The sequence below is a fragment of the Gossypium arboreum genome, chromosome 7 (assembly GCF_025698485.1).
Source record: "Gossypium arboreum isolate Shixiya-1 chromosome 7, ASM2569848v2, whole genome shotgun sequence".
NCBI classification, from domain to species: Eukaryota; Viridiplantae; Streptophyta; class Magnoliopsida; order Malvales; family Malvaceae; genus Gossypium; species Gossypium arboreum.
The window spans coordinates 1,920,586-1,944,795 of NC_069076.1; the positions used below are offsets into that span (position 1 = coordinate 1,920,586).

At 30.7% G+C, this 24,210-nt stretch overlaps 2 protein-coding genes and 1 pseudogene across 2 annotated transcripts; 1 reads left to right on the plus strand and 2 right to left on the minus strand.

The window, feature by feature from the left end:
- Positions 1 to 1,308: 1,308 nt before the first annotated feature.
- Positions 1,309 to 3,970, plus strand: LOC108475241 (RNA exonuclease 4). The gene is made up of 7 exons (XM_053031324.1): positions 1,309 to 1,386; positions 1,779 to 1,930; positions 2,024 to 2,154; positions 2,648 to 2,868; positions 2,990 to 3,199; positions 3,360 to 3,440; positions 3,539 to 3,970. The coding sequence occupies exons 1-7, from the start codon at positions 1,364 to 1,366 to the stop codon at positions 3,774 to 3,776; spliced, it is 1,056 nt and encodes a 351-aa protein (XP_052887284.1). The 5' UTR covers positions 1,309 to 1,363; the 3' UTR covers positions 3,777 to 3,970.
- Positions 3,971 to 8,958: 4,988 nt separating this feature from the next.
- LOC108486047 (2-methylene-furan-3-one reductase-like) lies at positions 8,959 to 10,524 on the minus strand. Its single transcript, XM_017789864.2, has 4 exons — positions 10,231 to 10,524; positions 9,824 to 10,147; positions 9,592 to 9,751; positions 8,959 to 9,369 (listed from the first exon to the last, which is right to left on the minus strand). The coding sequence occupies exons 1-4, from the start codon at positions 10,432 to 10,434 to the stop codon at positions 9,095 to 9,097; spliced, it is 963 nt and encodes a 320-aa protein (XP_017645353.1). The 5' UTR covers positions 10,435 to 10,524; the 3' UTR covers positions 8,959 to 9,094.
- A 10,487-nt stretch (positions 10,525 to 21,011) lies between these two features.
- On the minus strand, positions 21,012 to 22,782 carry LOC108482012 (UDP-glycosyltransferase 88F5-like; annotated as a pseudogene).
- Positions 22,783 to 24,210: the final 1,428 nt, after the last annotated feature.

Here is a 24,210-nt window from a genome sequence, read left to right on the forward strand (position 1 = left end):
TAAAAAATTCGTGTAGTGAAAGATCTTGAATTTGAGATTTTTTATATTAAAAATATTCTTTTAAGCGAAGGTATTTGTGCTTGGATGGCGGCTTAAGATCAACCTCATGAAAACCTTATATTCCCTTGAGGAGATTTTGCCTCGTGGAAACGCTTTTTAATGAAACTTTAGCTTTAGTCAATCTTGACCAAGAAACCATTGGTTTCACTTGGTGGGCAACTTATCAATTTATTTAGTAAACTATTGGGGGCACACGTAGCCCATGCCTGATTAATTATATTCTAAGTTGGAGCAATGAAATTATTTGAAGTGGTTTATTTTGTTCGAGAAAAACCCATGTACGATTAGGGATTAATTTTACTTCCCCACCTAGCTACTCTAGGTTGGGGGTAGGTCCTTGTAAAGAAGTTATAGACACCTTTCCATAACTTCTATCTAGAGTACTTCACTTAATTTCCTCTATTATATTAGACTTTGGCGGTATTTAATATGCGCTTTTGGGACCTAAACCTCTTAAAAAATCTCGATGATAGAATCAATTGGGTCACCAATTCATCAGTTTTTTATTAAACAAATTATTAAAAATTCATAAAAATAAAGAATATTAAAAATATATTAAAAATCAATTCAACCAATTTTTTAGCCTGATTCAACTAGTTCATATCAGTTTGTGACTCAATTGGACTAAAACCTTTCTCCGAATCGATACCCTGACTAATTCCTATCAACTAGTTTGACTGATCAATCCGATTCGATTAAGATAACTATGGATTTTGTTGTTTGCTGTTTTTGTGATGTATTACTTTGGAGTTTTAATAGATTGAAAATTTTTCTTTTTGAGGGTAAAAGATATAATTTTATCATTGTATTAACTTATAATTCTAAAATTTTTGAAAAAATCAAATTATAATTTCACATCTTTTGGTCGAAGTTACATATCGATAAAATTTTATTAAATATATCTTACAAGATAGGTAGAAATTTCCAAAAATGTTGACAAACTCTCTTGTTCGGAGCATTTTAATAACTTTTAAGTTATCAACACATATAAAGTTAATCATACACACATATGCGCTGGTGTGGTATACCCAAGCATGCCATGCACACACACGTAAAAGAAAGAGAAGGGAAATATTCTAAGTTGATGAGTGGGCCATTAGAGCATCTGGATTACTACGAATGTTCTGGTGCACCATAGCAGATATACGACTAATTTTTTCTCAAGGAATCATCCTAGTGGGACACCACCATTTCTTCCTTAATCCCATATAAATACCTTCCCCAATCCCCCCTTTCTTCCTCACCTTCAAAGTACCCCCCCAATAATATATACTTCACCTATATTTCATCACTAAAACCAGCTATGGAGTGTGCAGATAACCCAAGGTATGTCTCAATCTCAACCCTAGACACATGCATATGAAACCCAACAATGTAGTAATTTTGTTGATGCAATGATCGAACAAGGCCGAGATTATGATCGTATTGGTCGGTTCACCCCATTTGAGATGGGTCGGAGAGCCAGTTGTTCCGGTAATAGATAATGGAAGAAGTAAGCTCTCTCATGGAGAGTTATGAAGAAAGATGGAGAAGAGAAGAGAGGAAAAAGTCCCTTCTGCTGTTTCCTTGTCCCCTCTTTTTTCGTTTTCCGTAGGCTTTGGTAATAATGGTCTAATACTTAGGTTGTCATAGTATTACGAGGATGTGACCGGAGATTTGATATGTATAATAATTTTATATATGTATAACAAGTTTCAATGATTAATGTTGTAATGCAGGAACAAATGTGCAGCTTGCTATAGACAGTTCAATAGGATGGAACATTTGGTTGATCATATGAGAACTTCGTTTCATTCAGTTCATGAACCTACTTGTGGTGTTTGTAAAAAGCACTGCCGATCCTTTGAATCTCTAAGGGAACATCTAATAGGTAACTAATTCAATTCATTTGTAATATATATATATATATATATATATATGTCACAGATTCTTGAAAACTATATAAATTTGTTAATAAATACAGGTCCATTGCCCAAACAAGAATGCAGGAACGTGTTCAACATCCGAGGCTGCAAGTTTTGTTTAGCCATTCTCGATAGCCCTTATGCTCTTAGGGTTCATCAAGACAGATGCCAGCTCTCTGGAGTGAGCCATGTATTAATTCAAGTCAAATTATCTTTATATACGTACATTTATACGTAGGTAAAAGTATCATAAAGGTCTCTGTACTAAAAGTTGGATTGCGTTTGTTCCCTCTACTCAAAAAATAAGCAAATTGGTACTTATACATAAGATCAAATAGTAAACTAGTCATTCTGTTGAAAATTTCATCTATTTCTACTGTTAAAAAATGATCTCTATATGTCAGAATGAAGTATATGTGGCACGCCATGTAGAATCGTCTAGTTATTCTGTCAGTCACGTCAATTTTTAACAGTAGAATTGGACAAAATTTTTAATAGAAAAAACTAATTTGCTTTTTGATCTAATGTATAGGGACTAATTTATCCCTTTTTCTATAGTAAAGGAGGGCAAAATGCAATCTAACTCTTGAGACTCCATGATACTTTTATTATATGTATATTTATAATGGCACTTTTTTTCCCATATTGAAATTGATTTAAAATGTGGGTTTTACTTGTAATAGGGGATATCAGCTTACATGGCTAACTTGGGTCTTAGAGATAGCTTAACAATCGACAATGGTTATTCAAGAGGCCCACAAGTTGTTGCACTTGCATGCAAAACTGTTGGTGGTGGAAGCGATAGGTCATTGGATCTTTGTGCAAGGGTTTGCATCATTGATGAAAATGAGAATATAATCTTCCATACTTATGTTAAACCTTCTATTCCAGTTACAAACTATAGGTATGCCCATAGAATAAATCCGAGTAATCCCTAATCTTTTCATGTTCAACATATATTCAAACTTGGTCCGACACTTGCCTTAGTCTGAGTAACATAGGTTCCTTGTTTGAATTACTTTCAGGTACGAAACAACAGGCATTCGACCAGAACATTTGAGGGATGCAATGCCATTGAGACAAGTTCAAAGAAAGGTTCAAGATTTCCTTTGCAATGGAGAACCAACGTGGAAAATTCGATCACCTAAAGGTGGAAAAGCTAGGATTCTTGTAGGGCATGGTCTTGATCATGACCTAGATAAAATGCAAGTCGAATATCCACCAATTATGATAAGGTAAAAGATTAAGGATGCCATATATATATATATATAACATACATTCAAAAGGAATATATATGAGTCAAACTACAATCTTTGTTCAATACAGCTTGCAGGTTTTGTATTATTCGAACTCTTCAGTTTTCTTAAAGTATTCATGTTCGATATTTGTTTACAGGGATACTGCAAAATATCCTCCCTTGATGAAAACAAGCAAACTTAGCAACTCACTCAAGTACTTAACTCAAGCATATTTGGGGTAAGTATCTATAGATCATCCATTTCTCCCCTATACGATCGGTATCCGATCGATGATCGTTAACGAGAGAGTGATGCATTATGTTGGGTGTGAATTAGGTATGACATTCAAAATGGCATTCAAGATCCTTATGAGGATTGTGTTGCAACAATGAGGCTTTACGTTAGGATGAGGAGACAAGTTCATAGGAGACAAGACTATCCGTTGGCTTCCGACCCTCAAAACCGGAACAACTTCGCATCGTGGAGGCAAAACGAGCTCGAGAGGATGTCCCCTGAAGAAATGTTGGCAATCTCAAGGTCTGATTACTACTGTTGGTGCTTGGATTCTGCGTAAAAACACTGAGAAATGCCACTATTTCATTCTCCTCCTCCCCCAATTACTTGTTATAGCAATAAGAAGGAAGTAATTAATTGTTATTTCCCTAGTGTTTATTTGTACTAGTAACAATTTATTGGATTATATATACATGTATGTATGCTAGTGAAATCGTCTAAATAAATGGAATTATAAGAGTATTCATAGAGTAAGTTTAGCTCGGTTGGTTTATAGAATACAGTCCTCTTTCAAAAAAAAAAAAAAAACCGCTATCGAAGGCAATGAATGTACCATGGTTAACTGATCTCTATTACTATGATTAAGGGTATTCAATAAGTCGATTTAATTATTATCCAACTAAACTTTCATTAACCAGAAACTAGAATGATAAATACATTAATAGCTTTCAAAAATCAAATTCGTCACACATTAAAAGTTTAAAATAACTAATAAGAAAGCATACAAACTTAACAAAATTAAGCTGAATGAATAATCAAAATATTATAAATTTAACAATTGAAATAACATTTAAATATTAAATTTCTATTAATTTGAGTGAACTGATTATTTTTTATAATTATCCGAACCAAATGAAATTTAATCTGTTAAATAATCAACCTATAGACACGGTAAAAAATTCCAACAAGAACACAAATTCAACATATATAGAGATTATGAAACATGAATATCATAACAATATTATTTCAATTCTCTAATAAATTTACCAGAGGTTTTCTGCAATTTTCAGCTGCCTGTTTATCTTGGGTTTTTCTCCCAGGATGATGATCAATGTTGGGATTTCCAAATTTTAAAATGTGGACAACTTTTTTCATATGTTTTAGTTGAGAGTTTGATATTTACCATGCATTTGGCACCATCTTCACCTCATGGTTAATATTGATTCGCTTTTTGTGAGGACCACTCAACACCTACAAGTTCATCTTTGAATCTCACTGGTTTCAAATGGAATCAGATTTCCATAAAAGTTCATCCTCTGATTTTTCTTGGCTTTCTTGATCAAACACCATCATCAAAGTCTTCATCATATAAATATATTTGTACTTTTTTCACTTATGATTTTTGAAGTAAATATTATATTTAATTGCATAATTAGGATAAATTTCATAGGTTGCATCATATTTATATTTTATGTTGTTTTTACTTATTTTTAGTTATTTAAGTAATAGGCATTTTAATAAATGCTTTGGCTTTAATCAGGTCCAATTTGAAATGAAGAACGAGTTTGAATACGAGCGAAAAAAAAATGAGATTGAAAAAATATGCGGGAGTGTCGAAGCAACATGTGCGCCACAGTACACTATTCTGCCACATATGGTACCGAACCGCTTTTTAGCACTTGGTTTCGTTTAGTCGCTGCCAAATTTAATGAAGCCGTAATTAGGTCTACACAATAACCATATTTAGGTTTCAATTAGGTGTGCACAAAGAGAGCAACATTAATTTTTATATTTATTAAGTTTTCTTTTAAAGTAATTGTAGTGGTCGAGCTAATGTTCATCGAAGTAATGTTTGGATTGAGATTTGGAGTTGCAATTATTCAATAGGATTTCTATTTCTGTTCATATCTTTTCAATTAATGTTCTTATGATTGTTTTATTATTTTTGTTTATGATTGTTGAAACCATTTTTTTATTTAAAAAAAAATAGGGATCGACTTTTAAATAAAGTGTGAAATCACCACCAATCATTTTGTTTAAGTAGGATTGGATAACCTAATAAAATATTTTATTCCATTTAAATCAATTTTGGCCTACGTAAATTTGAAAAAAAAAGGGTTCGGGAGCCGGTTACGTATGAGGAAGGGCAAACACCCTCATTACGCCCAAAATTGGTACCAAATTGATTAAGTACTGTCCTTATGTCTAAAATTTTAAAAAAATATTTTTAAATATGGTTCCTTTTAAAACATTTGAATGGCTTAAGTTGGTCGTCAAAATTCTCTTGTTTCAAAGAAATACAGCATCACATTCAACACGATAGGACACGATCCTTTATACTTTCGAAAACACGATTGATTTTTGACTTCCAAAAGCTTATACGTTGAAAATTACAAAAGGATGCCCAATTATTTAGTCCAACGAAAAACCGAAACCCAGCACAGTAGGGCACGATTTCTCGAATTTTCAAACATTGAACATTGCCTTATTTTAGAATTTTTAAATAAACAATTGTAAATTAAACTAGCTCAAAACGCATTAATTTGACTTGAAATAAAATAAAATAATTAATCTTAAAACAAAAAGTTGCAAATTACAAAGTAACATTTGTAAACAAAAAAACGAAATTATAAACATGGGACAACATGCACAAATAAAGTATCATACTTGGTGAATGAAGATAATATAAACTTGAGAAACCAATTAATAAACAAACAATAAGATAGAACAAATCCAAGAAAAATATAACCAAATTTCCAAGCATGGATGAACAACAATTAATATAACAATATAAAAATGAATAAATAATATGTAAAAGTGATATATGAAATAATATAAAACAATTAACACATATACCAAACAAAATAAAACTAGGAACCAATATGATACAAAATAATTTTAAAATGATGAATTGAAGAACAAATACCATATACTAAAATTTGACATAATTTGCATAAAAACCTAGGGATATATATATGATCATTAAAATAGATGTTATAAAAAATAAGATATTTGAATCAAATAATATGTAAAATGTTTTTAAAAAATAATACATTTATTTAAAGTTAATAGTATACATACAATAAAAGATAACTTAAATAATACATAAAATATGAAAAGGATAGCAAAAGCACATGATAAAATATAATCTTAGGGAATGAACTATATACATAGTAGATTTTAAAAATATATATATATATATATATATATATATATATATATATATATATAAATAGATTTAGAGGCAATTATATATAAAAATAACATGGAATTAATAATGTATATATGATCAAATTAATTTTATTATGAACTATATATATATATATATAATAATAATAATAATATATAAGAACATTTATATGAAATACTATACAAGATGTTAAAATAATATGATATACAAACTTTACAATAATGATTTTAAAAACAAAATTATCAAAGTAGCTCAAACTATAAAAATAAATAAACGAGGATTAAAATGAAAGTTAAGTGGATCTTTTAAAATAATTATGAATTATACAAAATAAAAAAACTCAATTAAAATAAAAATAAAATGAAAAGGATATTTTAAAAATAAAAAAACCATTAAAATTAAAATATGGATTAAAGCGCAATGCGCGCGAAGGTACAGGGATCAAAGCTGGAAATATTCCAGATCCCAAAACGCAATGCTTAGGCGAGAATCAAATTGGATCTACGCGCAGATTACAAAGATAATTTTTTTTAAAAAAAGGAAAAAAACAAATAAAACTCAATTGAACAACAGCGCAAAAGGGAATGGTTTATGGCGCAAATATCCCCTTTAAGCAAAACGCGCGGATCCTCACAGGCAACCAGGTCAAGTCGGGTCAGGTATAGTCAATACAGCACCGTTTTGGAGCCACTGAAACAAGCTCAAAACGGCACCGTTTTTAGTCCTTTAAAAAGACTAAAACCAGGCCACAATCGGCCGAACCAACCCTAGCCCCTTTCTTCTCAACTAGCAAACCCTAAATCCCTTCTTTCAAACACCAATCCACCACCATGAACGGCGACCAGCATTTTCGAGCTTCGAAGAGATGGTTTTTAGCCTTGAGATCCCTTTTCGGCTTCGATTTCAATGAAGCGAAAAGAAACCGATGGCTGATTCGCAAGGTAAGATCTCACTTTTCCCTCTTTCTTTTGTTTTTAAATGCAATGATGAAAAAATCGAAGGAAGGAGATAGGAAAATTCAACAGAAAATTAAAGAAACTAAAAAACAGAAATCACCTTTTCAGAATTGCTTTTGAAATCCTTTTTTGATATTTAGTATGTGTAAGTTTTTAGAGTACAAACGATGGCCTTTTATAGACGGAAAAATAAGAATTAAAATTACAAGAAATCTACTTCCTCTTCTTTTTTTGCTATTTTTCCATCGTATTCTGTTATTGTTGCCTTTCGTGTATTCTGTTGCTGCTACTTCTCGTGTACTCTGCTGCAAGTGTGGCCGTACGGAGGAATAGGCCCTGGTGACGTGGAGGTCGTACGTGGGAAACCACTCGTGGGAGCCCGATCCTGACTAGCTGCAGCGATGGTGTATTCCAGAAACCTCTAGGGTTTCTGGTGCTTTCACAATATTGGGCTCATTTGCGCCATGTGCAAATTGAGCTAGGAATTAAATTAGGGGTTTTGGTTGTAGGCTTATTAGGTTTAATGTTCGGGCTGTTATTTTTGGGTTAAATGAATTGTAAATGGACTTTGGACCCATAAATAATTTGGTTTATTATTTATTATTTTTGGTTTTTTATGGGCTCGAGCAAATTGAGCCTATTACAATAATGCTTTTTATGAACTAATAACTCAAGTAATGATGAAGTAAATCGGTTGTTAGAGATAAATTTAAGTTAGTATAAATATTAAGTGTTCAATTTGTTATTCATAATTGATTTAAGTGACTGTTAGATTAAGCAATAATTTAGTATAAATATTAAGTGTTCAATTGATTATTCACAATTGATTTAAGTGACTGTTAGATTAAGCAATAATTTAAGAAGAGTTAAATATCGAGAATGTTTGCTTGATCTTAGCGATCTAGTTGAATAGTTATCTAAATCTGCTAAGATATACACCTACGGATGGGATTATCTATAACATATACACCAATTTAAATAGTGAGGGTTAATGTCAGTGTTAGTTTAAGGTTTGTTTAATTCCTATACGGCATATATCAACATAAGATTCTCTAAATACCTATAAGTGCTACACCAACCAAGAACCTACATTTTGAGATCATCTTAGTCATAAATCTTAAACTTATCAATAACTGGATTAGATAAATAAACTTAATCACTTTTACTAACCCATATTTTATTTTTGTTCTCCTAATAATTACTATATTTATTTTTAGTTAATTCTTAAATTTATATCAGTTCTTGTGTTGGAATTTTTATTTTATTATTTTGAAAATTGTAAATCTTTTTTTGTGGGATCCATCCTCGAAAAAAGTAGTAACGACTTCTGAGTTTTAATTTGATATTATCAATTTTTACTTTTCGCATAGCTGCAATTACATTGTAACTTTGATGAAGTGCATTTATAGAGAAACATTAGAGGGAAACATTATTGTTTTTATTACATGAGACCAATCGGTAACATAGGATCAAACACTTGCAACACAAATGTGAGTGTTGTTGTGATTTAAATTAATTATCTTGTTGGATTGGATATATGACTACTTTTCCAGCGACTCTACCAGTGTCGACATATGCAAGTCCTTCAAGTGTTTGAGAGAAAGGATAGATGCCTTTGGGATCAATAATAGCCTTCACCTGTCCACTTTCCAAGTAAGGATTCAATTTCTCCAAATCAGCCCCATTTGAAGTGACTATAAACTTAAATGCTGGCACAGTCACTGCACCACTCACTGTCACAACTTTCCCACCTTCCTTCATTGCCTTCACTGCCCTTTCACATTGCCCTATTTTTTCATACACAAATTATACTTGTTAAATAGATGATAAACCCGAGCTTAATTCAGTTGGATTATGTTGTCAACTTATTAAGTAGATAAAATTTTGTTCAAGGAGCAACAATAGTCTTATTATAGGCCCGAGGCTTAATTTAAAGTTTAAATTCCAACATCTACAACATTTTTCGATTCTCAAACTAAATTTGAAAGTAAAAGAACCTAGGATCTTACCGACACAGTCATATACAACATCAAATTTCTCAGGGAGATCTTCTAAGTTTTCCTTGGTGTAATCAACTGCTAAATCAGCACCCAAATTCCTCAACAACTCTAGTTTTCCTGTACTAGCAGTAGCCACAACTCTTGATGCTCCGAATACATGCTTGGCCAGCTGATCCAATAATACAAATTTATCATACCACAAAGGTAATACAATCATTTAGTAATATTGACATAAACGTACCTGAATGACCATGCTGCCAACTCCACCCGCGCCTCCCAACACAAGAATGGATTGACCAGCAGTGAACTCGCATCGTTGAAGGCCTTCGTAAGCTGTTCCGATGGCGACCGGCAGTGAAGCAGCCTCGGCAAAGCTGAGATTCTTGGGTTTGGGAGCCAATAGCCGCTCTTCAACCGCCGTGTATTCGGCCAAAGTGCCGTATTGTTTGGGATGATCCAAGGCTTTCTCATGGATGTTACCATATACTTCATCACCTACCTTTAAGTTCTTTACTTGGCTTCCTACTTTCACCACCACACCAGCTACATCGTACCCTGGAACTGTCTGGAAAAATAAAAATAAAACAATATATCCATATCAGACACTTAACTGAGTTTAAGTTACAGCAGTAATGTAAAAAAACTTACGGGAAAAGGACATTCAGCGTGAACAAAAATGCCAATCATCCTTTTATTATCAACTGGATTAAGCCCCGAAGCCATGACCTTAACAAGAACTTGATCTTCCTTCAATTCAGGAACAACAACATCGGACTTGAGTTTCAGAACATCTTCAGGTTTCCCATGTTGTCCATAAATCCAAGCTTTCATTGTACAAGGAACATTCTCCATTTTTTTCTTTTCAAAAAGCCAACTTTCTTGTGTTATTAAAAATAGATAATTTGTTGTTAGATGTTTTGTTTGTGGTAAGGAAGTGCCAAGTATTTATAGGAGGGTGAATGGGGTGTAACCATTGTGGCTGCTTTAAACAATTAAAAATAATCAAATAACAGAGAAAATTTGGACAAGTAATGGAATTATTAAGATTATTCGAATGGATTAAGGAGGGTGTTTCACTAACAGTCGATGTTGACTCCTGTGTGAATGATTATTCAAATTTATTGTTTTTATGGCCGGCCTGGGGCTGCTTTTAGATGCAGCCGCCACCGCCCACGTCCAATTTTTTTTTATTTTATTAATGATAAAAGAGGTCAAAAGATAAAATACTTTTAAAATAATATTTATATCAGATTAAAAATCCTTAAATATTATTTGTTGTTTTGTATAAACAATAGATTTTTAGTAGCGTAATTATTCTATCTAATATTAATGGAGTAAAAATTCAATTATTAATTCCGTCAAAATTTTCTAATAAGTTCACTAATATGATATTTGAAAATAAAAATATACTCATTTAATAATCATGTATACCATTACATATTAGACCAAAATTAGTATATAATTTTAAATTTTGTCCCTTTTATTAGTAATAACTAATTTTAAAATAAAAAATCGAGAAGGATTTTATCATTAATGATTTTGCACCTCAAAATACTCGTAGAATCCTTTTTTAATGATTTTTTTGTGTTTTTGTAGTTGATGACATAAGAGTAGATCGAATGAAAAATATATATATTTTTTAATTTTGTTAGAAAAATATATTATTCGGTTAATGTCATAAAACGTATTATTTTAGTGAAATTACTAGTATATGATTTTATTTTATTGTATTACATTTTATAATTTTTTTAAAATGACCCAATTTATTGTTTCATCTAAAACCTCAAAAATATCAAGAACGAACCTACCTCATCTATGTATGTATATCTTATATTGATTTTTAAAAAGTTTTTATCATGTATATTTTAATAATTATTAGATTTTATTCTCTATTCAGATTGTTGTGGCAAATATGAGAGCAGTGTCATGAGTAGTTCCAACCGAGCTTGAAATTGAGCAAATTGTTTATGCTTCTTTAAAGCTACTTTAATGTGTGATTAATTGTAATTGATCTCTTATGTTAACAAGTCGAAAACAATATATACTTAAAAATTGTATAGATTATGTAATAAGAGTTTAGCACTTACCTATTCATTAAAAAATTATCATTATGAGTATATTGCGTAAACATGTGTATTTTCGAACCTAATGTGTATTAAGACTTAAACTACATGTTGTACGAAGTTGAAATATAATAAATTATTGTATGATAGTACAACAAATTGTTGACACTGCTAAAGTATTAATTTCCTACAAATTTTTCTTTTATTTTTCTTCTTGAAATGGTATTAAAGCCTCTCCCTTAACATATCAAATGGTGTTGGTTGTTTGGATAAGTCGGTCGACAAAATGAAAGTTTCTGGTAGCTTCCTAGATGAAGGTATAATTGTAATTAACATAAACATATTGTAGTCTGTAATGTCGGCTAATTATTTTACCAAATTAACATAGAGAATAATACGCTTTAACAGACTCAAATTTATTGTGTTAATGCTTATGTTAATTGAACTAAGACTCAATCGGATATTATGTATTTTTTAAATATGTATAATTTTTATAAAAAATAAATATTTAAAAAATGGTCACTGAACTATTGCATTCGTTCTATTTTGGTCATTGAACTATTAATTTTTATTTAGTCACTAAATTTTTCGAAATTAAATATTTTGGTCGCTTTCCTGTTACTTATCATTAGATTAGTGGCAGAAAGTTGATGTGAGTTTTTTTATTAGTCTAATAATAAATTTAGCCTTCTAATGTTTACACATTCTATCAATTTGATCCTAGATATAAAATATTCAACAGATTTAACCCTCAATTTTTACAAAATTTGTCATTTTAGTTCGAATACTAAAAATTGAATAAATTTAGCTCTCAACATTTACAAAATTTGTCAACATAATAAATTTAGTTTGAAATTGTAATTAATATTTATTTTTAAAAATAAAGTTATTTATTTTTATTTTAAACCCTTCAATATTTTTTGTTTTACATAAGTAGCGATGTATTATCTTATTGTTAACTAGTGGTGCATGAGACTTATACACTAATAGTGGATCGAATATTCTTGAATTTGTTGGATAGTACCTAATTTTTGTGTCTATTCTATAGGGTAAGAAGTTTGTGGTTTGTATTTTTATAATTATTTTAAAATTAAAAATGTAAATGTTTTATTTGAATTCATATAGTATAAACTATCATTATATTATATTTTTATTACTTATTTCAATAAGGCTTAAAAGCATCATTTGGCTCTGAAGTATACTATTTTTTTCTCAGACTTCTACTTAAATTTACATTCTATTACCAATTTGCTCCATTTCCTTTAAAAAATTCAGTTAAAATGTGACTAAATTAGAATGTGCTATGTGACACTTCAATCCAATTAGAAAGCGTCATGTGACATCTATATATATATATATATTAACAATAAAAATATATTAGAATTTTCAAAAATAATTTGTAAAAAAACATATCAAAACTATTAGGTCAACCATTGGTCAACATTGGTTAATGTTAGTCAATGATTGGTTAACACTGGTAAAAGTCAAAGAGTAAATTCTATTTATTATATTTTATTAATTAAATTATTTTTAATTTATTTAAAACTTTTATTTATTTTAGAAATTTTAATTTATTTGTATTTTTATTACATATGAATGTCATGTGGCATATTGTAATTAGGCCACATTTTAATGAGTTTTTAAATGGTAATGAGTTTTTTCTTAACAGATTTGAGTGAATTGGTAACACAATGTAACTTTAGGTACTAATCTAAGCAAAAAAAAAAGTTAGGTACCAAAATGAGAAAAATAATATACTTTAGATGCAAATAAAAAAAATTCCAATTAGGTAAATGTCAAAATAACCCTATTTCAATTTTATCCTTAAATTTAAGTTAATGTACCAATTTTGCCCTTATTCATTTCATAAATCTCCTTTAGGTGTTGATTTTATATAATAATAGGAATATTCTCGTGCGATTTGAGAGTCGATTTTAGATAATTATGAATTTGTCATTCTCTTATTAAAAAGAAATAAGGATAATGTGAAATTATAGTTTTATACCATCTTTTATCTAACAAAAAGTTCGGTCCTTTCAACACCAAAAGAATAAAGCAAGTTGCTTTAGACTTGGTCAAAAGAAATCCAAGGCAAAAGAGTGAAAAATGTGAAACACCCATTTCTATATAACCTTCAATGAACTGAAAAATACAAGAAAATTGTGTAAATTGAAGCAAACAATGAGGTAAAAGAAATTGAGAGGAAAAACAAAAGAACTTACATGCAGAGGGGAGAGAGGAGGAGGAATTGGGAGACGCTGGCCCAAGGAGGAGTTTGAGGATAAAGAAAGAGCAGTCTTTGAGCTTTGCCACGCAGCAATGGTTGCCATTGTTTTTGCCTTCTTCAACTGTTCTAATGAACACTTTACCATGTTTTATTTAACTGTCTTACTCTTCCGGCCGGTGATGATGATGACGATGAGCAATCCACGGCCAAAGCTCTTTTTAGTTTTTAGATTTGCAGGGACAGTTGTCGAAACCATTTTCAAATCGAGTTTTAGGAAAATGAGAATCGACTTTTAAAAAACGAAAACGGGAGTCGCCACCGATCTTTTTAGGTGTGATTGGATCACCTTTAAAACATTTTGTTTTAAAATCATTAGTTTTGGTCCACGAAATAAAAGAACGGGTTCGGGAGTCGGTTACGTACGAGGAAGGATTAGCACCCTCGTAACGCCCAAAAATTGGTACCTAATTGATTATCAAATGTCTTTAATGTCGGAAATTAAAAAAAAATTAAGATGTAGTCCTCTTTAAAATATTTTAAATTTGAAAATTGGGATTCGCTCGTGTCAAAGTATTGACATTAAGTTAACCTTTTTTGAAATTCCTATTTCGAAATAGCAAAACGCTATATCCAATAAGTTAGGACATATTGCGTTGAAATTCCAAGATAGTGGCTTGCATTTAGAAAACCTTTAAAAAAAACTTAGAAGGGTACTTAATTATTCGAATTCAACGAGAAAAGTGGCAACCCAATAAGTTAGGGCACTACTTTCTCGAAATTTTCAAACACCAAGCATTGCCTTTATATTTTTTGAAATCCTTGAAGTCTCATTTTTAAAACCGATGCATGAAGGAGCGCGTTAACATGATAAAACATAATGTAACAGCCTAATTTAGACCCTAATCGGAACGGTGGTTTCGGGACCATGAATCCAAGTTAGAAAAATATTTTAAAATTATTTTCTATGTTTACCATGTGTGAATTTATATATGTGAAACTTTCGTGTTTTAATTTTGTTGTTTGAGTGGCTGATTTAATAAAAGGGCTTAATTGCATAAAATGTAAAATTTGCATGCTAATTGTTAAAGTGCCTAATTGCTTTGTTCTTTTAATGTGGAGTACTTATAATGCAATTATACCATTGAAATTGGCATGGACACATTCGGTCACTAGTTAGTGGGTGGGTGGAAATAATATTATAATAATATTAAAGTTATAATATAAGTAATAATATGTATATATTATAACATAAATTAAAAACAACCATGCATGTTCTTTATTATTGCCGAAACTAAAGAAAATAAGAAAGAAAAGAAAGCTTTAAGGGTTCGGCAACTTATTAAGCTCAATCAAGGTATGTAATTAGCTCGGTTTTTGATAATTTTTACGTTTTTGAGATCGTTGTTAAGTTATCTACAAGACCCATGCTAGAATTTCTGATTTTGATGAATGTTTTAAGTTATGCCATTGATGAATATTTGTGTTTTGAGATGTTTGATGATGAGATATTAAAAATATGTTTTAGATTATCATGTTTTGTATTGGAGTTTTTAATGATTTTGAGTAATTAGGACTAAATTGTGAAAATAATAAATTGAGGGACTAAAATGTGAAATAAATGAAATAAATGGACTAGTATGAGAATAAGGAATATTCGGCCTAACAATGTTGTTGTGAGATTTTGCATATTTTGTGTTTTATGCAATAGGGACTAAATTGTGAAAAAAGTGAAATATTAGGGGTAAAATTGAAATTTGCCCATTTGTGTGTTTTTGGATGAATTTGGTTGAATATTTGATTTGATAAATTTAATTTATATTAATTTAGATCAAGAAAAGAGAAAATCGGATTTAGATCGGGAAAAAGTAAAGTTGTTGACTAGTCGATCTGCATCTGGGTTTTCATAGTCCGAGGTAAGTCTTTAAGCAATTAAATATCATTTTTTATAACTTAGTTTAATATGCTGTTTGGAATCTATTGATTCATAAAAGAGCTAGTCGAATGTGTTTGAGCATAGAAATATTATATTTGAGTTTAATTCGACAGAGTTATATCATTTAAAAGTTTGTATCATCTATATGGAATATATGGAGTTTTTGTTATATGAATTGTGTCCGAGACAGCATTATAATAGGGATATTCGGGCTTTCAGCCTAGCAAGCTTTATGCTGGTGAATGTAATCGGGCTTTATGCCTAGCAGGTTATTGCCGGTGAATAATATCAGACTTTGAGTCTAGCAGGCCTTGTGCCGGTGTGTGATTCAGGCTTATGCCTAGCAGGTTTTATACCGGTGATTTATTTTCAAGCCTATGCTTATAAGATTACGAGTTGATGTGGAAATTGATCAAGTAAATTGAGCTAAATGATCTTGTATTTATTCGGCCACATAGGTATGTACATATGTGACGTTATATTGAATCTTGAATATTTGACCATGAAGGTATGCACAAAAGTGATATTATATTTGAATTTGTATATTCAGCCATATGAGTAAGTACTTAGGTGATGTTAAATTTGATCTTGCATATTTGGCCACATAGGTATGCACATTTGTGATATTATCTTTGATTCTCTATAATCGACTAAATGAGTGATGTTGGCTTATAAAGTTGAGTTTGATTCACGAGTATATATATATTTGAATGTAAACATATTTGAGATAATGTTATTTTGAGAATGAAAAGTTGAATAACATTATGCTAAATGTGAATTGTTGGCATTCGGCCAAGGTAACCCTTTTGTGTAAAAGTATAAGTTAGAAATAAATAAAAGAGATGATATGATCGAGATAATGTACAACATCAATGTTTTAATTTGGATAATTTTTAATGTTTGATTATTATTTTAAATGTTAAAATTGCTTATGACTTATTAAGCTAAGTTAGCTTACTCTGTGTGTATCTTTGTTATTCTGTTTTATAGATTTTGTTGTAAGTTACGAGCTCGGGGATCATCAGAAAAGTCATCCACGCTATCGCCAACCTTCGGTACTTTTAAAAGTCTATTTTCAAACTTATGGCATGTATAGGCTAATATGTATTTTGTTCGACCTTGAATATGTATAACTTTAGCCATGCGAAAATGGCTTAATTTTCATGATAGATTCGTTCATAATTGGATATGGTTTGAGCTTACTTTTAGTTGATGTGTTATAAATTATATGTGAATGGAGTATGTGATATATGTGGTATGTTTTAAAATGGTTAATTGATGTTAGTAAATTTGAAAGTGGATTGATGTAATGATCACTATATATATATAGATTTCATGATATAATTATTTGTTCGGTTTAGGTTTTTAGTTTGAGTAAAATATATTTGAATAATGAGTTTAGAAAATGTAATTTATAAGATGTTTATACATGTTTTCATATGTGAATATATATTTGTTAATGAAAATGTGATTATTCGAAAGGTATAGATTCGGTTGAATTTTGAGGTATGATTTGTAAATGCAATATGATAAATAAAGTATGTTTATTATTTAATTAGTTATATGCTTAATATAATTATGAGTATGACTTATATGAATAAGTGAATGTTTGGAATTTTGTTTTTGTTCAGTAACGCCTCGTGACCCTAGTCCGGCGACGGGTACGGGTTAGGGGTGTTACACATAACATACAAGATAGTGTCGTAACCATTTTTTGAAAACGGGATCGACTTTGGTTTTGAAAGTGAAAATTAAAATGGGTGTTTTTGTTTGAAATAAAATAAAGTGATCTAAATTGAAAGAACGTATTGGGGCTTAATATACGATACGATGCTATGAAATAAAAATATAATAATGGGCATAGAATGATAATATATGAATAGGAATATTACTAGTGAATGACAATAATGTGAAAATGAACGTAATGGCAATAATTTCTCGACATACATCATTTAAAAGACAGCAGAATAATCAAAAGAATGAAATAAGGTAAAACAATTTGAAATAAATAATTAAACAATTTTGACTAAGTAATATATAAAAATGAGTTCAAAATAGATATTATAAAGACATAATTTTAAGTAAGTAGTATAAAATAATTTAAAATTATTAACATACAAAACAATTTAAGGTAAAATAAAGCGATTTGAAATGAATAACATATGACAATTTAAAATAATATAAAAAGTCTAAAATAAATAATATATATATAAAATATTAAAGTAAACAATATACATAATAATTTAAAATACAAAATGTATATAAAAGTTTCAAAACAAACAATATGTATAATAGTTTAAAAGAAATAACATATGTAAAATAAAATAATATAAAATATATGATAATAATAATGGTAATAATAATATAAATAAATACAAAAATATACAATATAACAAAACCAATATAAAGTTACCTAGTTCAATAATATGATGATAGCAATAATAATAATATAATAATAGTAAAGTAGAAACTAATGATGACAATACATTAATGAGAATAATGATAGCATATAATAATAATAAAGTAGAAACTAATGATGACAATACATTAATGAGAATAATGATAGCATATTGATAATGACAATGATAAAGTGATAAGATAATGATGACGATAACAAAACAATCAAGAGAAATAGCAACAACCATAATAATAAAGAATGAAAGCAAATATAATAATAATAGCGAAAATAAGCATAAAAAATATGATTATAGAGTAACAATAATATTAATTTATAATAACAAAGGTAGCCAAAAGGGCTAATTTGAACTTTAAACAGAAATTCGGGGCGAAAATAATAGAATAAAAAAAGAAATGGGGCCAAATTGAATTTAAAACAAGAGTTAGGGGATAGATTCGAAACAAAATAGGAAATGGGAGGACCTATTAGAACACGTGAATAACATGGAGGGACTAAAAGGGAAATAATCCCAACCTTTATACGCATTATTTCAACAAGGACTCAAATGTAATTAGGAGAAAATTATGCGGCCAGATTAAAAACAATAAAAAGAAGAACAGGGGCCTAATCCAATAGCAGCGCAAAAGAGAAGGATTTGCCACAAAAATAACCCATTTTAGACGCATAGGCTCTTTTCCTTTACCCAAACGGTATTGTTTTAGTTTTATTATTTAAATCATACTTTTATTTTGAAACCATCTATGCCTTTATTTCCTTTTTTTTATTTTTTTCTAAACCTAACACTTTCAGACTCCTCTATCTCTTCTCCTTCTTATCAGCCGACAAGCCCATTTCATGCTCACCTACACGCTGCCATGGCCGGTGACCGGTGTTGCGGAGGACGAGCTTTTGAGCTCTGTCTTCAAAGCCTCTTTTGAAGACTAAACCTTCAGCCACCCAAGAACGAAGGAAAAAAAAATGAGTTCTTTGTCCCTTTGTCGAACTCGATTACAACGACGGAGAAATCACTCCGACGGCGAGCTCGAAGGGATTCAGGTGAGCCATTCCTTCCTTTTAGTTTTTTCTTAAACAGATTCGAGAAGAGAAAAAAAATAAAAGAAAATACAAAATAAAAAAATAAATCAAAATAAAAAATCAAAAGAACCAAGAACACCTTTTAGTTTCCAAACTTTTTTTCGATTTGCTTGTGTGCGTTTTGATTCCTAATATCTGTGTTACATTCCTTCTTTTTGTAAGAAAAAAATCTTTTTACAATCCGTCCCCCCTACGTTATTACATTCAGATCCGGCCTTTATAGCCATTTCAATACAACATTTTTTAAATTTCTTGCCATTGCTTCCTGTCGTCTGCCTCTATCTTAGTGTTTGCTTTCTTTTTTGTCTTATTCTGCAGGTGATGGAAATCATCAGGTGGGTGCACATGGAGGAGTTGGTGGGAGTGTCAGACGCATGGGGCGTGGTGGCCGACATGGTGGCATGGAGAGCTGGGGTGCCAGGGCTGCTGCTGTTTTCTCTCCTCTGCAAAGGGCTAAGGTTTGGTTTAGTAGTGGGCTGATGGGGTTTGAGTTTGTAAAATTATTTGTTGGGCTGTTATATTTTATTTGTTTATGGGCCCGGGCAACATTGGGCTTGTACAACAGTGACCTGGACGTCAGTGGTTCCTTGGTTACGAATTTGGGTCAAAACATTAATTTAAAAATTTGTAATTTTTAAATGGACTAAAAGAATAATTTTTCATTTTGTAATTTTTTCGACAGAATGGTATGTGAAAAAAATGCTAATGTGGCCGGTCTAATTAGCAGTCCGTTAACGAGATAATCGTTAAGTAATCATTTTGAACAATTTTTCTATCGGCAATGATTAAATTGATAGAAAATTTTAAAGTAATTAAAATAAATTATCTTATTTTAAAGTGATTAACAATGTAATTTATTCATTTTAAATAAAAATTTTATGTCAACTACAGTGAAAATGTTTAAAATGAGAATAAGAAGAACTAAAATAATCTTAATAATTAGATTAAAATAAATAATTCTAAATATTAACTTTTGTATTTATTTTACTTTATTAAAATAAAACCAACAAAACTCAATCTTTCCATGCTTTTTGAGAAAAAAATATTGTGTCTGTATATTAAGCGAGAGTTATATATAAGCAGTGAAAAGAGATTTTATATTTTATAGGAAATTTGAAAAATATATATAATTTTATAATATTTATTTTTTATTTTGAAGAACTTTTTATAAAGCTTGGAAGTATACTTTTATTTATGATTTTTGAATTTTAAGAAATTAATAATATAAAATTATATTTATTTTATAGCATAAATTAACATCATACACAAACAGAGAGTGCAGAATTGCAACCCTCACTATGGTAGTTGACATCGTTCCGGTACTATTCGTATCAGTTGAAATGTTTCATTCAAATTTCCGTTCGATAGTAAATCGGAACAATAAATTTTAAGTTCCATTTTGGTACAAATTTTGATCAATACCGATTATATCGATGCGTATCAGTTAATTTTATTTGAACAGTACCAAAAATTTAAGTTTAAAAATATTTTAATTTTAAATTATTATTTTTATTTATTTTGAGTTTGTTGAATTATGAATTATTAAATTGTATAATATGGGATGATTTTACTGTTTGATTTATGAAAAACTTTTATTTTAAATTTGTTTAATGAAAGATTGTATTTGTCAAGTTTATTAAAGAAAATTTTATATAATTAATAAATTTTTTATCTTAAAATTTATATATGGTGAGATTTAAATTCATACATGCATTTTTTAAATATTGTTTATCGCTTCAAGAAAATCTTTATTTCATTAATATTTTTATATAAAATATTTTAAACAAAAGCTAGATACGGATACCTATACATACTAATACTAATATAAGAACAATAGATCCATTAGTGACTGCCTTCCTCACACCACAACTAATGACCTTGTAAGAGACCAATAGAACAAAACCGGCCTCAACCTTTCTTCCATAACTCAACCAGCTTCGTAAGTGCTTTAGTAGAAGACCCTAATGGACCCATGGCAGCCAAGGCCTTCTCTTTCATCTTCCTGCTCTTTTCTCTAAGCTCCTCACCCTTCTCCGATTCCATCAACTCTCTCACTCGTTTCTCCAACTCAGTTCCACTCACAAACCCATCCCCCTCCATTTGCTCCACCCGAATAGCCATCTTCATATCCTTAACCAAAATGTTCCGGTTCAAGTGTTGCTCTGCATATAAAGGCCATGCAATCATAGGCACGCCAGCCACCACCGCTTCCAATACCGAGTTCCACCCACAGTGAGTCACAAAGCCACCAATTGAGTCCTTGTTCAACACTGCTACTTGTGGCGCAAATGACTTCACAACCAAACCCCTATCTCTGGTTATCTCCATAAATCCTTCTGGTAAAAGCCTGTCTAAATCCACATCAGGGTTATCTTCAGCTTGCTTAGTCTTTTCATGACTGGGTGGATTTTTTACAACCCATAAGAACCTTTGCCCACTATTTTCCAACCCTTTGGCTATTTCCTTAACTTGGGGAGGATAGAACGTTCCACCGCTTCCAAAACACAAGAACACAACGCTTTGACTCGGTTGCTTCTCTAGCCATGATAAACAATAGTCATTTTCAGCTTCATGTTTACTTGGTGCAATCAGAGGTCCAATGTAGAAAGTTGGTGGAGTACTTGGAGCATCAGGAAGGCATAAACCATTAGCAATAGCCTTAATGGAAATGGGTTCAAGATCTTCAAAAGTGTTGACTATGATTCCATCTGATTGTTGAAGACTTGACATGAAGTACATAAAATCATGATAAGCTGGATCTTCTCTATCAAGTAAAGGTTTAGGCATGTGTACAGCTCTCAACGATGGCACACCCTCAAAATGGAAGACCGTGTTGGGCAGATCTTTGAAGCTTCTTCCAAAGGTTTGTTTATCAAGCTTTGGGATTTGAAGGAAAGCAGCAAGGGTAGAAGCACCAGAGGTAAAGAAGTAAAAAGTAGGGATGTTAAGATCTTTTCTCATAGATAAAGCCGAAGTGCAGAAAAGATCAATGATAAAAGCGGAGATTTTGTGAGATTTGGAGATTTGTTGAAGAGAGGGCGTTGGGTGCATGAAGGCGGATAAAGTGGAAGGCAATGGCGGCACCGCTGCAGTTTTGAGATAGGTCAATGGAGATGGAAGGGAAGCGAAAGAAGGAGATAGATGGGTAGCCTTGGGAGACCGAATTGATGTAAGAGATGATGGTTGGGGTGTCCGAAAGGCCAGTGGTAAGGAGGATGGCGATGGAGTATCGGTTGTTGTAGTGGTGAAGGATGAGTTTGCCAAGCTCCACCATTGACACCACATGGCCCAATCCGAGCGATGGGTAGAGGACGATCGTCTCTTGCATCGTTTATTTTCATTCTTTCTTTCTTTTTTTGAAGAGAAGTGTTTTGGAACAATGATGAAACAATAAATTTCTTGTGTATTTATTGAAACAGACTTTTGTCGGTCTTTCATTTTTCACCAAGTCATATCGTATCACTACGTCATGTTTATCTTTTTTGATAAGAAAAGGACAACATAAATTTAAGAAATATATAGTTGAAGACAACCTAGGAGGGCTTTTCTTAATTCACACAAATTCATGAGTAACATTCATATAAATTTTGTGTTAATTTATGCTATTAGACCCTATATTTTGTATAAATTGTAGACCTGTTTAACTTCTTTTTTTTTTTTAACTTTTAGAATTTGAAAAGTGTTTTGGAACAGTGATGAAACAATAAATTTCTTGTGTATTTGTTGAAACAGACTTTTGTTGGTCTTTCATTTTCACCAAGTCATATCTTATCCCCACGACATGTTTATCTTTTTTGATAAGAAAAGGACAACTTAAATTTAAGAAATATATAGTTGAAGACAACCTAGGAGGGCTTTTCTTAATTCATACAAATCACTGGGTAACATTCATATAAATTTTGTGTTAATTTATGCCATTAGAACCTATATTTTGTGTAAGTTGTATACCTGTTAATTTTAATTTTTTTACTTTTAGAATTTTAAAATTTTAATCCTAACCAACTGATAATTATTAAATCTATTAAGTTATGTTTTGTAATTTTAAAATTGATGTGTGAAACATATTATAGCATTTGTAATGCTATGTTGTTTGTTAGTTTCTCTTAGAATTAAGTGACCCAAATTTTTATTTAAATAAAATACGATGGAAAATAAAATAAAAGTAAAATTCATATAGAACTAGACTTCTTTTATTTTATTTTAGAATAAGATTTTAAACCTTATTAAACTTCATCTATTTTATATTGATTATGATAAGGTGTTTCAATCCTAATAGAATATGGCTTTACAAGCCTATAAATAGACATAGTCTATTCTTCTTGTATTGGATTCAATTTTTTGACATAGTGAATTTTCTTCTCCTCTACCCGTGGTTTTTTCCCGAAAGGGTTTCCACGTAAAATTTGTGTGTTCTTTATTATTTTTATTTTATTTTATTTTATTTTATTTTTTCACAAATTGGTATCCGAGCTTCCGGGTTATTCATCAAGTATGAAATTCTGCTGTTGGATCGCAACACCAGATTTACGTTATAGCAAATTAAAATGCAAGCAGTTCTTGCGCAAATGGATCTGGAGGATGCCCTGCTAGGGATAGATAAGATGCCTTCGATATTAACAGATGAAGAGAAGAAGCGTAAGGATCGAATGGCATTAACACAATTACATCTGCATTTGTCCAACAAAATTTTGCGGGATGTGATGAAAGAGAATACTGCCACTGCATTATGGAAGAGGCTAGAACAAATATGTATGTCGAAAACTTTAACAAGCAAGTTGCATATGAAGCAACGTCTTTATGCTTATCGTTTGAAGGAAAGTGCGTCTGTACACGAACACTTAACAGTGTTTAAAGAAATTCTCTCAAACTTGGAGGCCATGGAGGTTCAGTATGATAAGGAAGATCTAGAGTT

Excerpts from the sequence above, each read along its gene's own strand:
- LOC108475241 (XM_053031324.1), top strand. The coding sequence starts at position 1,364 with ATGGAGTGTGCAGATAACCCAAG. Across the intron at positions 1,931-2,023 it reads TCTAAGGGAACATCTAATAG|GTCCATTGCCCAAACAAGAA; the intron begins GTAACTAATTCA and ends TAATAAATACAG. Across the intron at positions 2,155-2,647 it reads AGCTCTCTGGAGTGAGCCAT|GGGATATCAGCTTACATGGC; the intron begins GTATTAATTCAA and ends TACTTGTAATAG.
- LOC108486047 (XM_017789864.2), bottom strand. The coding sequence starts at position 10,434 with ATGGAGAATGTTCCTTGTACAATGAAAGCTTGGATTTATGGACAACAT. Across the intron at positions 10,148-10,230 it reads ACGCTGAATGTCCTTTTCCC|ACAGTTCCAGGGTACGATGT; the intron begins GTAAGTTTTTTT and ends TTATTTTTCCAG. Across the intron at positions 9,752-9,823 it reads TTGGCAGCATGGTCATTCAG|CTGGCCAAGCATGTATTCGG; the intron begins GTACGTTTATGT and ends TTATTGGATCAG.